The sequence below is a fragment of the Coptis chinensis genome, chromosome 8 (assembly GCF_015680905.1).
Source record: "Coptis chinensis isolate HL-2020 chromosome 8, ASM1568090v1, whole genome shotgun sequence".
NCBI classification, from domain to species: Eukaryota; Viridiplantae; Streptophyta; class Magnoliopsida; order Ranunculales; family Ranunculaceae; genus Coptis; species Coptis chinensis.
In genome coordinates, this window is record NC_141463.1 from 42,524,369 (window position 1) to 42,540,152 (window position 15,784).

The 15,784-nt window shown below is 35.7% G+C and overlaps 1 protein-coding gene and 1 pseudogene across 6 annotated transcripts; both read left to right on the plus strand.

The window, feature by feature from the left end:
* The first annotated feature begins 2,118 nt into the window (after positions 1-2,118).
* On the plus strand, positions 2,119-2,610 carry LOC147481513 (17.8 kDa class I heat shock protein pseudogene; annotated as a pseudogene).
* A 5,796-nt stretch (positions 2,611-8,406) lies between these two features.
* Positions 8,407-13,974, plus strand: LOC147481514 (uncharacterized). 6 transcript variants are annotated; one of them, XM_086581212.1, is made up of 7 exons: positions 8,407-9,119; positions 9,223-9,318; positions 9,937-10,062; positions 10,511-10,663; positions 11,057-11,158; positions 12,905-13,057; positions 13,267-13,658. In XM_086581212.1, exons 4-7 carry the CDS (start codon positions 10,517-10,519, stop codon positions 13,366-13,368), a joined length of 504 nt encoding a protein of 167 aa, XP_086437338.1. In that variant the 5' UTR covers positions 8,407-9,119; positions 9,223-9,318; positions 9,937-10,062; positions 10,511-10,516; the 3' UTR covers positions 13,369-13,658. The 6 variants fall into 6 exon arrangements, with proteins under 6 accessions (XP_086437338.1, XP_086437336.1, XP_086437337.1 ...); XM_086581210.1 differs by having other exon boundaries at positions 8,407-9,318; XM_086581211.1 differs by having other exon boundaries at positions 9,223-10,062.
* Positions 13,975-15,784: the final 1,810 nt, after the last annotated feature.

Below are 15,784 nucleotides of genomic sequence, written 5' to 3' on the forward strand. Positions count from 1 at the left end.
TTGATTAAACCAAATAATTGTCCGTGATGTCGCACTTGTTATCGATCGTAAGAAACAATCTTTTACTAATATCAACATCAATGGTGTGTTTGATTGATTTAACTAAAAAAAATGGTGTTGGATTAAATTATATGTTACATTGTTATTTCAACAACATCAAGGTGTGTTATACACTAAATCATAGCAATACCAGTACGTACTAATAACTAACTCAAACCAATTTAATCAGCTCATATTCACAATATAAGACTGCAAAGATGATATCAAGCTAGACTAACACATGTTTACAATTCTTTCTCAGTCCTTTTGTCCACTGATTTAGTTTTCATTTTTTTCTTCTTTTTTTGAACTAGTGACTCTCCAGGACAAATCAAAGGAAAAAGTAACTTTAGAGGACACCTTTTTTTTTAATCGCTCAAAAAGACCGAGTAGATGAAAGGTCAAGTATACCCTTGAGGCAAAATTAATAACGGCTCGGGTAGATGAAATGTCAAGTATACCCCTGGTACGAAATAATAAACAGCCCGGCCCAACTGAAACGACCCGGTGTATATAATATGAATAGTGATTGTTCATACCTATATATTTAACATGAGCTATGAACATTCATTGTTCATACCTATTTGGGGTATGAACAATCATTGTTCATACCTCAACATAATGTATGATCAGTAAAAACACCTATATATTGGAGTATAAACAATCACTTTTCATACCTATTTGGGGTCAATGTTCATACCTAAACATAATGTATGATCAATTAGAACACTTATTGGAGTATGAATAATGATTGAACAATCACTGTTCATACATCAACATGAGCTATGAACAATCATTATTCATATCTATTTCGGGTATGAACAATCAATGTTCATATGAACAATTATTGTTCATACTTATTTGGGGTATAAATAATCATTGTTCATACCTCAACATAATGTATGATTAATAAGAACACTTATTGGAGTATAAATAATCAGTGTTCATACCTATTTGGGGTATGAACAATCATTGTTCATACATCAACATGAGCTATGAACAATCATTATTCATACTTATTTGGGGTGTGAACAATCAATGTTTATACATCACTATATTGTATGAGGTACGTTTACCTATTTGGGTATAAACAATCATTGTTCATACATAATGTATGATTATTAAAAACATCTATTGGAGTATGAACAATCATTGTTTATACATCAATATATTGTATTAGGTACGTTTACCTATTTTGGTATGAACAATCATTGTTCACACATTAGCATAAGGTATGAACACTCATTGTTCATAGCAAAACGATAAAAGGATAAAATCGGAAAATATTTATTTCAAATTCGGGCTATTTGTCATTAAGGGTTATTTTCACGCGAAAATTGGTTTTCCGGGTTATTTTCACCCGAAATTTGTCCTTGAGGGTGATTAAAAAAAATCGTTGGTTTTGAGAGTGATTTTCATTCGAAAATGGGCATTGGGACCAATTTCTTGTTTTTATTAATGGTGACTTTGTTTGTTTCTAGGAAGATGAAAAGTATCTTGTAATGTGGCGGTTTTTATTTCTTTTTGCCAGGGTTATTTCCCTTGTTATTATTTTGATTTTCGCTTTTTTTTTTTGCAAACCAGTAGTGAAAATCTGGGGAGATTCCACAAATTTGGGAAGGGCTACTGTTTAATATAGAAGATTTATTAAAAAAATCTAATTTGCAAACAACCCCTTATTTGCTTGTTTCTCATTGGTTGGATAATTGAGAGACTGAGTTTTACCATTGGGGGTAAGTTTGCTTATTTCCCGCACTTTTACATTCCAATTAAGTTTAGCATCCTATGTGGCACCACTCAAATTAGAGATGCTGTGGAAGTGTGAAGAACGCAAAGAGAAACCAAGAGAATGAGACCACACCAACCGGGGCCCTAGACCCTTCTATATCTTCGAAAAATCAAAATTGTCCCGACCAATCTAGAAACAATCTTTGCTGGAATTCCTACTTTTCCCTCTCCTATAAATGCCTCTCCACACTTAAACCCAAAATCAATAACATAAAAAACGCTACACTTCGTACATCTTCTTATTCACTCAAATCATCCAATTTTTCAATTTCTTTCAACCAAAAACACAAAATGTCGATCATTCCAAGCATCTTGGGTGTGGCCGAGAAGCAACATTTTCGCCCAATCTCTCTTGACATATGGGATCCATTCCAAGGCTTCCCACTTTCTCCATTCCGCCTCGAAGTTCTCAAATGAATCAACCCAATTAGCGAACACTCGTATTGATTTGGAAAAAAACACCGAGAGGCTCATGTGTTCAAAGCCGATCTTCGGGACTTAGAAAGGAAGAAGTGAAGGTGGAAGTTGAAGAAGGAGAGTTCTTAAGGTAAGTGGAGAAAGAAGCAAAGAGAAGGAAGAAAAGAATGAGAAGTGGCATAGTGTGGAACGCAAAGCAATGGACAGTTCTTGAGGCGATTTAGACTTCCAGAGAATATGCTAAGGTTGATGAAGTGAAAGCTGCAATGGAGAATGGAGTGCTTATCGCATCGCTCCTAAGGCTGAAGTTATGAAGCCGATGTCAAGGCTATTGATATCTCGGCTGAGATAGGTGGTCATTTCTGATGGAAGTTTAAGGGAACAGATGGTTGCTTACTGTTCTCTCTGAGTAAAATTGCATTGTGAATGTCCTAATTGTTGGTCGGGCTTGTGTTTTAATATGGTGTGTTAAAGTATATGCGTGTTGTTTAACATTAATTAAGAGAATAAATTGCGAGTATAAATTTCCATATGGATTTTTTTCTTGTCATTGTTAGTTTGAAATGATGTTAACATTTGTTTGTTTACTAGGTATCATCTGTGCCTACGGCACAATTTGTTATGAAGTGCTTATTATGTTGTTTGTGGTATTAATTTTGGTATAACCAAACATTTTCAAATATGTGGCCTATGTGAGAATTTGTAATCAATTTATTTTGAAGTGGTTGTTTATTTTGTGGAGGCCGGTATGTTGTGGTGTCTCAGACCAAAAAATTGTGCCCTTTAGTAGTAGTCTTGGGAGTATTTTACAATAAAAAATTGATCTAGTTATGCAATATCACTTTTTTCTAAATGCATCTACTCTTTCACTTCTAGTTACAAAGCTAAATTGTAATGAACTGATGATTTGAATATTGATATGTGCAAAATAATTTGATTAGTTGAACATGAATGATGATAGTTGGGTGCGTAAATTATACCTAATCAATATTATAGAGTATGTACATAAATTATTGGGAAAAAAAAAGAATAGGGAAATAAAAAATTGACATGGACATTGTCCTCTACCACGCCTTCGACACTTTTTGATGAACTTGTTCATAACTTCATATACATCCATATTAAATATTGTCCAATACATCAATCGTGAAAAAATATTAAACAATCACCGTTTTCTCGAGCGGTAGACACATAAATATTGATTTTCAAAACAATTTTTTAATCTTTAAAATAAAATAAAATTGAATAGTCTGAGCACACTGTGAGCCATATTCTCAAGTAAAATGACACACTCACATAACAAAACAATAGATATGAATAAACTACATAGCATAATAAAGCCACCTCAGTGAGGGAGAAGAGTCCAAACATCTAACCCCTTCTTTTTTGGAATTTATATATATCCCCACTCACCTAACTCTGAAGATTAGTCAATTAATCTACAGTTCCTGCAAGGATTCCCGAGCTACAACCACAGGAGGAGGAGCCCCATTAATAATCTTCTCCACCCAGGGGGGGATAAAGCAGGAGGACGCCGTGCACCAAATATTGATGTGTGACGAAAAGGCACATACTTTGACCACGGCGTCAGAACTGGGACACTGGGATCTGGGAACTGCTCAATTGGTTTATAATCGAACCAGAACTCGGTTTCAATCCTCTCATGTCGACGAGCTTCTCTGAATATCTCATCTTTAGAACTTATTTTCGCAGCACGATGATATATTTCTTCCGTCTCTAGAATAGTGGCTTTGTCCATCGCTACAATTGTGATTGGAAGATATGAGAAACCCTAGTTTTTTTTTCTTCTATTTATAGCCCCCTAGGCTCGATACACCGACCTTTGAGGTGAGTGTTGGGCTTAAGTGTGGGCTTCGTCTCCCATTTTATAGGTGGGTTTTGAAACTAATAAAACAATTCTAAGATGGAATCCAACTGGAAACTGCTATCTAGAGTCTAGACAACTAATGGTAGCCTGGACTACACTATTCATCTTCCTACTTGATTTGGTCAGGTTGTTGAAGGGCTTTAATAACCGTTTGAATTCGCAATCTCCTTGCATGCCGATGTAGTTGGCTCCCTCTTTCTTTGCAAGCATTGCTCCTAATTAGCATGGGTACTAATTTGTTGATAAAGCATAAATTCTCTAACATGGTACTAGTTTAATCTTTGAGAAATTTTCCTGGCGGTGGGCACCGCCACCCACTGGCCCATTTTTTGTCCACCGTTGCTTCTTTTTTTTCCCCCTGTTAATTTATTGCTCCGTGCATCAATATTTGCATTTAATAAATGCCAAAAGCCTAAACCACCACCATCTCTCCAATGAATTAACAACAAACCCCATTGAGTCAACTATATGTTCATCATCAGATCTATTGTTGTCACTGTTTCTAATTATTAAACCTAACCAAATAAAATTTCTGCTGTGGAAAACACAGTTTTCGGAGATGAATGAAAGTCATGAGTTGTTAGGCTTTATCAACAAATTAGTACCCATGCCTGATAAAAAAAATCAATGCCTCTAATGGGAAGAGGACCGTGAATCCAGATCTTGCATCATGGATTCAGACTGATCGGCTCGTCAAAGCGTGGATTGTTACTTGCACACTATTATCATTAGTTGGGTCACTTCCACTAAAGTTTGAAAATCTAGTGGCTTCTCTATGAAGTTTAGCAATGGATTTGATTTCTCATTTTTACTGTTAATCCCATGTTACTTTTTCCAATACCATGAGATTAAAGGGGAATATTGGAGAAATGAAAGATATGAGAATATAATATTATTCTACAATGGTAGATTAAGATATTCTAGAATAGTAGATATTATAATTGTTTTGATAATGATTTTGTTATTCTAGTTTCCTTATTAGGTTTATTGGCTATTTATATATAAACCCATTTAAGGGATTGATGTAATCATCTTAATTACAATAATAAAATCTTATTATCATTTTCTTTAGTAGTAGAATACATATATACATCTAAATTGTCATGAATGTCTATCCAAAGTCCAAACCATAAAATATCTACATCAAAGACAAATTCTACATGCATTGGCCAACATAATGAGCCTTGTCGTATATATTGACTGCTAGAGTCGACAACAGTTATTTACGAGCCTTACCAACACAACAATTCTTCTCCAACCAATCAAAATGTCTGAGATTTTAATGAGCTAAATCTTTGTGAGGATCATCTAATGATGTGTCTTTAAATGTCAGCATGTAGAGTTTGTTTGGGGGGGGGGGGTGCTCAAAAAAATAAAAATAAAATAAAGTAATAATTATTGGATTAGGTGCGCTATCAGGGTTGTTCTATTTGGTTCTTATGTTTTGGGTATTAATAACAAGAATGGATGGATAGTGGGTTATTATTATTATTATTATTATTTTTTAAATTCTAAAAATGATAGGTTCATCTAAATTATTTTAAAATACATATAATAATCATATAATTTCAGTGACGTGGCCGGGGGTTTACTAAAAAGAAAAAGGCATGGTTTTACGACTTGGCCAGTTCAAGTTTAAACCGGAGTCGGAGCTCTCCAAGTCGATATTTATACTATGAATTGGCTCAACATAGATCCGGTTTTAATACCGGTTTGAACCGTCCGATTCAAATTATAAACCGGTAAACTCGGTAGTTCAAGTATAACCCTGTTGAAAAATTGATTCAACTTAGTGATTTTTACTTAACCCGGCCGAGTTGACTCAACTAAACATTAAACATTTTTATTCATTAATTTAAATATATAATGTTATTTAAAACTTTACTTAACAAAGAACCGGTGGATTTTTAAACGAACTAGTAGTTTGAACCGGAACCGATCTAATCCGATTCGGTTAAAAAAACCAGTTGTTAAAACCATGGAAAAAGGAGATGATTCTAATTGCATTGACTTGAGGTAGGACTGGGTGTCAAAATGGCCCTCAAGCCTTCGGCTTGCCCGCCCCGACCCGGCCCTTATAGGTCCTCATTAAGCCCTCACTAGGCCCTCAACATTTATAACATAGATTTATTGATTTATATTGTAATATATCTCATTTTATGAATTAATTTAGTTAATCTTAATTGACAAATGTAATTTTAACAAGTTTTTTAGTAGCTTGGAATTTTAATTGGGGCGAAGTGAGTACACTTTTATCATTTTTAATAATTTTTTTTTATATTTATTTGGTTAAATAAATATTCATCAAATATATGACATGGTGCTCGACCCTTTTCGAGAGTAGTGTTCTAAAAAACACTAGGCGGTAGTTGGGCGGTGGGAGAGCGCCTAGGCCTTTTAGGCAGTGCCTAGACGGGATAAGCGCTAGGCGTTTTTTTTCCCTAATATATATAGTAATACACACCTATACTACAAGAAATAAAGAAAATCATTTACCATAACTCAAAAAATAAACACAAACAAAGATACTTATTACAAAAATACGTAATAGTTGAAGAATATCGACTTCATATAAAAACACTCTTTGTTATAATGGTATATAATTTACATTAGACTTAGTCTTTTAAACTCATTCAAATCTTAAGCCTACACGGGCCTTTAATTTTAGACATTTAATCATTAAAAATAAATAAAATAATAATAATAATAATAATAATAATAATAAAAATTTGACTGGATCTCCTAGAGACCGCCTAATTGGTCCGCCTAGACCCGCCTAGTTGGTCCACCGATTTTTTAAATGACTTGGACCTAGGCGAGTCGGTTGGGCACCGCCTAGCGCATAGAGACCGCCTGGGCGGCCGCCCTGACCAATTTTTAAAACAGTCTTCTAGAGTTGAGGGCAGATAATGGCTTTGAGATTTAAGCATTGGCCAGGCCCTCAGCATGAGGGCTTCGGTGTTTGTTTGAGGGCCGGGCCGGTCCATTTAAACAAATGCCCGTGAGTAAGATTCCGTTCTCCAGTTTAAACAAAAAAAAGGGAAAACATAAGTGTAGATACCAGGCCGCCAGCTCGCTCCCACTATTGTTGGCCCTAGTGCTCCGCTAATCTCTCCACCTCGCCGTCTCTCGATCCAAACTCAGGTATCAACTCTCCCTCCCCACCCCCACCACACACACACTAAACTAGAGTGGGCAGACGAAGAAGTTTTTTGGTTTTCTTTATTCACTCTGGGAATATGTTATGGTGTTCTCAACTCACTAAAGCACCACTTAACTTTTATTATGGAACAAATCAAATGCATAGAAGGGATAGTATATATTTTATTTGTTTAGAGATTGTTTGTCTTTTTGGTGGTTTTAGAATAAATGGTTAAGGACACTTCAAAATGTTGTGTATGCAGGCACATATGGAGCATGAAGAGGAGTTATGTGTCACTGAGTTGCATGATGCTGTATTTATAGGTGACAATGATTTAGTGGAGGACTTAATTTCACGAGGGTTTGATGTGGATGCGAGGTCTCCTTTGGGAACGCCCCTTCAACACGGGCAGCTATAAGGAGTAATGTTGAAGCTGTTAGGGTGCTATTAGCTCATAAAGCAGATGTAAATATCTATTTACTCAATGAAGATTTATTTTGACTGCTATTTGTAATCGAGAATTTGAAGTCTTTCTTCTTTGTTGACCGGTATTATGTATTTGTATATGCAGCCGAAATCATACTCTCATAATGCTCCTTCTCCCGTAGTAGCATCAATTATTGCACAATCATTACCGTGTCTCAAGCTCTTAGGGTGTGTTTGTTAAATTTTAACTCATGGAAAGGAAAGGAAATAAAATGGGTGGTCTACTATGGAATGGAATGGAAAGGAAATAATTTTAAATGGTATGTGTTTGGTAAATTGGGGAAAGGAAAGTAAAAACTGTGGAAAGGAATAATCATGTTTGTTTGCAAAAGCTATGGAAAGGAATAATTGTATTGTTGGGTGGGGTGTATTAGTAGTAAGTCCCTATCTATCTATTTCCTTTCCTTTTCCAAAAATTTTCGGGGTTAACTAAAAGACACAAAAACCTTTTCCATTTGTTTCCATATGGAAAAACCCATTTCCTTTCCAATGTAAACAAACGCCTTTAAAAAACTATGGAAAAGTGGACCACTCTTATTTTCCTTTCCTTTTCATAAGTATTTCCATCATAACAAACACACCCTTAGTCGAAATTTAAGAAACTTTCTATTTCATTTAGACACAACTAACTTATAATTCATACAACTTCTTTACAAAATCAGAACAAATCTGATTGGGGGATTGTCACAATCTATGGAGAAAAGAATAAATCACTTAGGCCATTTCTTACCGCAGAATGTGCCTAATGCTCCTCCCTTGGTCCCTCTCTTAGAATCGAAGGAATATGTATCTCAAGTCTACCAGATTCTGATAATGGACCTAAAGTAGATAAGGGGCTTTCTGAAATGGGCATGGGCCATATAAACACGTCAATAATAGAGAAGTTGGACCTTTTACTCGGCAAATTCTGGGAACAAGTAGTTATCCCAAGAAGTGTAAGAACCAGGAAACACAATTGCGCTTGCAGAAGAAAGAACGTGGTGTGCATGCTGGAGACTGCCGACTTTGACAGTAATCAGCTGGATTTAATCGATGTTCAGCTAGATGCTGGTGCTGAACTATCTGGAGTAGGGCCATACATCGTGGTAGGGATTAGGCGTAGACAGGAGGAGGCAATGTGACAGTGCTGATGTTCATCTCCAGAATTGTGGTGTGGGATACATGGGATATGGAGGAGGGGCAGGTGCAATCTGTTAATGAGGCGGGAAGTGGGAGGGGTAGGAGAGAAAATAGTGAGGGTGAAGTTGTGGAGGAACACATAGTGCCGAGAGGAACGGTAAGCATATGGAATTTGATAATGAGGTGGAATATAAGAAGGAAGGTTGCTTGTGGGTGGAGTTCAATTCACAGTCAATGAAGGTGGATAAGAATCATCCGAAGGATGACTCACTGCTGTTGATTCTTGTGTTTTGATGATTTCTGAACAGATTAAAGAGACACTAATGCTTCTTGAATTTTTTAGGTTCAAATTTGCAACAATTTCCTGTAGTTGTGTCATAATCCGTTTCTTCACATATGCCATGAATCAAAATCCAGAAGAAAACCGACTTCAGAGAAGGTGAACTTGCAATTGAAAAGAAGGGTTGGACAGTTGAGAGCCTAAAAGCGGATAATCTGATAAGTGAAAATCTGCACAAGGGTCAATTCCAAACCCTAGAAATCGGCAGAAAGAGAATTTTCCCAAGAATCCTAGAAACACAATTTTCAATTTTTATTAGTTCTAAAACTGATTACTCTAGTGCAAGCTGTTTTTTCAACAGAGTCGAATTTGCTTATCAAGAAAGACTACTTTAAAACATTGCTATTAAAAAAAAGACAAGAAATACTTGATTAGCTGTTTGGAGTTTGGACTCTGACCACCAGCTAGAAAACAATTCCACACATTTGATGCACCACTTGAATTGTAGACAAGGTTGTCATTCACCAGTTTTCAAGATTATTTTTGAAATCTTGGAAATGTGGGCTGTTAGAGTTCTAGGAGGATATCTCGCGAGGGGCGCCTCCTAGAACTCTAAAATGGGCATTTTGTATTCCAGTATTCAGTGGACTTCACTTTAAATGGCAATAATCAATATTGTTTGCCTACTTAGTCGACAATGTAATGTTTAACACTATTAAGAAAGATATGAGCTATTTATAAATGTAATACTTCCTTTATACAATACCTTTTTTACAGGCTGGTGCTGACCCAGATGATGATGCCTGTGGACTAGTACCCTTACTTGTCGCGGCATATGAAGGAGAAACAGAAATTATCAAATACTTGTTGCAAGTTGGAGCGAATCCAGATGTGGAGGCATATGTAAGTGATCCTTTTTTTTCCCGGTAGATGATAGTTTTTTTTGGGTTTTAGATTTTATCTCTCTAGATACTACAGTTGAGATGAAATGAAAAGGTGGGTGAGCGGGTGTCTGAAAAACAAGTGGGATCCATTCATGGTAGATTTGTGCAATCCAATGTTGGATTGGCTTTGGAAATGACCAATGAATTCAAGAAGAAACAATATGGATACAGAAATGGGAGGGCTTTCTTAATGACCAATGAACTTAAGATTAAAAGGTATGAATCCAGAAATGGGAGGTCCTTGATAAGCTGTACATTAGATTTGTGTGATGCTAGGGAAATTGTGCAAATAATGTGCTTACTTGAACCATTGTAAAATTAGTTTTCCTTTTCCTTTTTTCATAGATTCTTTCCTACTTAGCAAAAAAGAACAGAAAAGTTATTAACTCTATTGATTCTGTTGACAGGATGGGATGAAACCTATGGAAGTTGCTGCTTTAAGAGGTCATGAGGAAGATTTTAAAATTCTTTTCCGTGTTACCTCTACTATTCCAACATATCCGCACTGGAGCCCAGATGGAGTTATGAGGCACATTGATTCTTCTGAAGCACGGAAACAGGTATCAAAAATTCATATGGTCCATATGTATTTCCTGGTTCGAGATGGACTGCAGGACCTCAAGATGTTTGTTAGCATTTAATTTTGTGACAGTTCTCATTCTGTTTCATTGAGATCAATGGCTCAGAAAATAAAGCCCTTGTTTTGTTTTCTTTGTTTACTGATAAGACATGAGTTTTTCTTTGGTACAGTTACTGATAAGAAATAGCATTGTGCGGCTATTTATATCCCTCGTTGCATATTTTTTGGGTTGTTACTCTTCCAAAAAAAATTTATACAAATTTTTTCTATTGCAAAGATGTCGGAATATAATTTTTTTAATTTTAGACCTTACAAGTATGTAATTTAGATTAGATATCTAAGCTTTCTAACGAAAACATGTTACTTCTTATAGAGAGGGCTCATACGGGAAGAAAATTTTAAGCAGGCGAAAACAATGGCAGAGGATGCTCTATGTGAAAAGAATTATTCAACTGCCATTTCTAGCTACAATAAGGTAATATGGTTTGTAAGGAGGCTGTGGTCTTATTTGCTTTTGATATATAGTATTGTGTGTAGACCACCAAAATTGCGAGTGCATGCGAGAGAAAACCCACTAAGCAGAGATTTAGTATTTACTGAATTATATTCTAGAATGCGTAGTATGACATTTTGTGGAGAGTCAGCATTTTATACTTCCAGATATATCCTTTAAAAACCAATATTGAATTAAAAGATATTATTTTTGTTTTCTGGACCTACTTATTTCTAATGAAAATTCTCAATTTACTGATAAATAAAAAAGAAAAGAAAAGAAAACACTTTTGTAGCTACAAATAAAAGCCTGCAATGTCATTCACAATTTTCACATTTTTACACGTACGAACAAAAAATGACCGAGTTCTTCACTCGGCCTCCCGCACAGATTTTTCTATTCCTGTTTTTGGAAAGCTTCGGAGATGAAGGGGAGCTATGACAAGAATTCTCTCTCTACCCGTTTTAGAATGTCACATCTTTGCCTTGAAGATCTGAATTTGGTGCACTGTTCTTGCCATTTCAATTTTAAGTGACGATTTGAGATTATTTAATTTGGTCTATCTTTTTTATTTGTCATATGAAAGGATGCTTTTTTGCATTTTGCTTTAGGATTATGCTTTAAACAGTGGATTGAATTAAATGATGTTGTAGATGTTCAAATTCGGTAAAATTAAATTCGTTAATATTACAACATTATAGTATTACAATTTACACGTAATATGACACATACCAAGGAAGAGCTACACAATGCCCAAGAAGATACCCACTACCGGTATACGCTCTTTTATATTGTATAGGGGTATCTCAATTGCAAATAAAGCCGTGTAGGTCTCCCCTATGAAATATGTGCTGGCACATGCCCAATTATGTAACTCCTCTTTCATCCCTTCCTCTACCTTGAGATTGTCTTTCTCTAGATTGCTTATATATTCTTGCATTCGTCTCCAAGTTCCAAACTAAGTTACGCTTATACGGATACGTATTACCCTATCCGACACAGATATGAAGTGTTTGACACGGCGAAATATTACAAACTTAGGTATATCACATACAATGTGTTTGACAAAGACACGTGGATATGTATCCGACACGGATTGTTTTATTTTTAAAATATGGCGTGTCCAGATAACTTAGGTTCCAAACAATAGCTCTAGGGAGATGTTCTGGGTCCGTGATACCTCTTTAGAAAGCGATGGTAGTATGAGTTTACTGCTTAGTGAGAGGTAGGGCTTCCTTGATGTTAGAAGGCATCCTCCAAGGTTTGAGGAATGATGAGGAGACAAGTTCCTAAATATAATTTGAGAAGGAACAAGAGATGATTTTTTTGAGTTTTGTCTTGGTTTTCGTTTTTATGTTTTGAGCCAACAAAAACTTAAAGCAGAATTAATCTTCTAACTGTAAATATAAAAAATTACGTCCATGGATAAAATGTACACTCATGCACATTGTTCATGATGAGGATGATAGGTTAATAACATACCAAATGACTGGAAGGGCAAATCTTTGAGCTCTGATCGGAGTACCACGTAGAAATTAACTTACTTTCCACTTCCATGTAGCTGCAACACAAGTATAATCCACCTGACATGGATATGTGATTGAAGGCAGGATTTGTAAAATGTGTCCTGGGAAAGTTTTTCTTTTCATTTCATTCTCTTTTGGTGCTGTATTGCTTAAGTATCATGTGTAATATTTGACGTTAAACTCTCTGGTTATGTGAATTTAGGCCATAGTTTTGGATCCTACCAACGAATCCATACTATCAAATTGGAGTCTTTGTTGGGCTTTATTTAAAGTAAATGCTAAGCGAGCTCTATATTTTGAATGGCCGGCACCATACTACATGTATAGCTCTACCCAGGTGTGGCATCAATTGGAGGTACGCGATGTATTTGATCGATCTGATACTTAGTTAACTCTTTTATCTTGATGTTCCCACTAATACCCAATCGATAACGAACCTGAATGGCTTTTTTAGGTCCAATTCATATATATATATATATATGTTCATTATCTTCTATTCATTCAATTTTATATTTTTTTTCCAAGTTTTCAATCCTTAATGGAGCAATTGCTATATAATTGCAGTGGTTTAACTATATAACTGGTGAATGTTGTGACGGTGACCCGCTGGATCCTGGATACAAAAACGTTTGTCAGTTTTTTAAATTGGTTGTGGCATCTCTCTAGTAACATGTCACTGACATTCAAATAGGTTTCAATCAGCTTGTAACTACTATAAGAACATTCACAAGCCGTGATTTCCATATTAAAAAGTAGTGGAGATAATAACACCTTGCTGTAGTGGAGATAATAACACTTTGCTAGTTGGCACCTGCAATATCTGTTTTTCACTCTGCTATAGATGAAGGCCTATTGTGTTTTGCGGTGGAATTTACTGTAATATATTGCATCAATATTCCATTGACTGTTGTCTTGGACAGATTGATTATTCTATGTCTAGTCTTTTCACTAAAGAACTAACACGTTTAACCCCTTACCTCGAGACAGGTATGTGCTTACTAAGCTGGAAGATGATGACTACATCTGTTGGACTACAACTTTGGTCTCCTGGCATTTTCTGCAGCTTAATTTACACTTGGCAGACAAAGCAAAGGATATACAGGGGTTTGAATATGTATTTCATCCAACTTCTCTTATTCTCTGTGTTTGTGTCGGTATTCAAAATTATTAACTGTTTACACTAGATAGCTCTCACAAAACGCGAAAAGTAGCCTATAGCGTTTTCACAAATTCTATCTATTAGCCTGCTATGCTTTAAACGATAGCATTAATGGAAAAACCCTATCAAATTTTTTTTTGGTAAAGAAAAACCCTATCAAATTGATAGGCTAATAGCACATATTACAAACATTAATTGCGTTTTGCGGAAAAAACGCTACCAAATTGATCACACATTTTACAAACGCTATGGGTACTTTAATTGTGTTTGCAATACATGCAATTGTTGGTTTGGCATTTAGAAAATGCTATTATCCAGATGCACTTTTAATGAATTCTCTTTTTAATTTACTTTTGCGAATCGCCATTAATTTTGATTTCAAAACTATAGCAATCAATAAAAAGAAATTCAATTGGATCTAGATGGATTTGAATCATCAATCTCTCACTACCTTTGCGTGACCTCTCTTTCCATTTTGAACTTATAGATCCACCGGAAAATATAATAAAAAAAGGGTAATTTTGACTTAACCCCCCTACGGATGGGTAAGCGGTTTGACTAAACCCCCATTTTAAAATCATTTGAGTTTGCCCCCACTGTTAATTTTGTGTATAAGCAGGCGTTAGTATTTTTAGCTATTGACCATTTTACCCTTATGAAATAGATGTTGCATTGTCCCCACATTAACACGTTAAACCTAGCTTTTTGCGAAAACCCCCAAACGTTGCCATTATTTAATTCTTGCACTCTCTCTCTCTCAGATTTTACCTATTGACCATTTTGCCCTTTTTTCGACAAATTTTTTTTTTTTTTTTTCCCTTCCTTTAGTTAAAACAAATTAAGAGGTTTACTATTAGTTAGTGTAAACCCCCCAAACGTCAATATGATATTTGCATAAACCCCCCAATTTTTTAGTTAACAGTAAACAAGAAGAAGAAATCTCACAATAGTTTGATTACGATTGAGATGGTTGCCACTCCAGTATGATTTATCAATAGTTTTGCATTCTTTGGACATCTGTGATAGCCATTAGTATGAGTCTGATGACATTGGAAGAAGTTGGCACTGACTGATGATTTCCTACGTAATTCTAACCAATAATAAGTCTCGTACATTTGAGACCACAAATATGTAGCAGTTGATATGAAGTACGAGTTTAATCAATTTTAACTTGAGAAGATAGAAGAGGAGTGCTTGTGGGAGTATGATATATCGCCAGTTATGCACCTTTCAACAGTTATGCAATAGCCATAGCCCATAGGTCTTTATCGACTTGACTCGATGATATTGAAATCAAGTTTTTTCAGATCTTGTCGATCTCTTAAGTAATTCTAAGTGCCTACTCGTCCTAATGTTTGAAGGCCACAATAAATAGGGGTTTAACGGTTAAGTACTCACCGGTATTTGTTTTACCTTTAAACTTTTAAAGAAAAAAACTTAAGAAGTAGTGTTCTCCTTACTTTTTGGTATTTAATTTTTAGAAAATTGTTGATCTTAATATGCATTTTCGGCGACATCGTTTGAGAAACCTTCCATTCGTGGCAAGGTGAAAAAATACAGCAAAGAGAAGAAGGTAGAGGTGTTGGTGGACAAGGACCTTGGGACCAATTATGACCGGATAGAGGTCGCAGATTGTTCAAGTTGCGATCCTGCAGACTCAATACCTCCCACTCACGGGCCAAAGATGTCGAAGTGGTTGAATGCTTGAAGGAGATGGCCTTGTTGACAAGTGGGAGGCCTCTCAACAAGTGCCAACGTAAAACCTCGATATCAAGAACTGCGGCCTCACTGCGAGTGCTACTACAACGAAAGTCACGACTAATCCCACTAAACATGATGATTGTGATGATACCAACATGTTTGTCATGATGATGGATGATGATGATGACCATTCATTGGATGTTCATGCAATGGAACTCTCGG

What these genes read in the sequence shown, in the direction of transcription:
- LOC147481514 (XM_086581209.1), top strand. Translation starts at nt 10,517, where the DNA reads ATGAAACCTATGGAAGTTGCTGCTTTAAGAGGTCATGAGGAAGATTTT. An exon ending in CTTCTGAAGCACGGAAACAG is followed by an intron (nt 10,664 to 11,056) that starts GTATCAAAAATT and finishes TACTTCTTATAG; the next exon opens with AGAGGGCTCATACGGGAAGA. An exon ending in AGGTGTGGCATCAATTGGAG is followed by an intron (nt 13,058 to 13,266) that starts GTACGCGATGTA and finishes ATATAATTGCAG; the next exon opens with TGGTTTAACTATATAACTGG.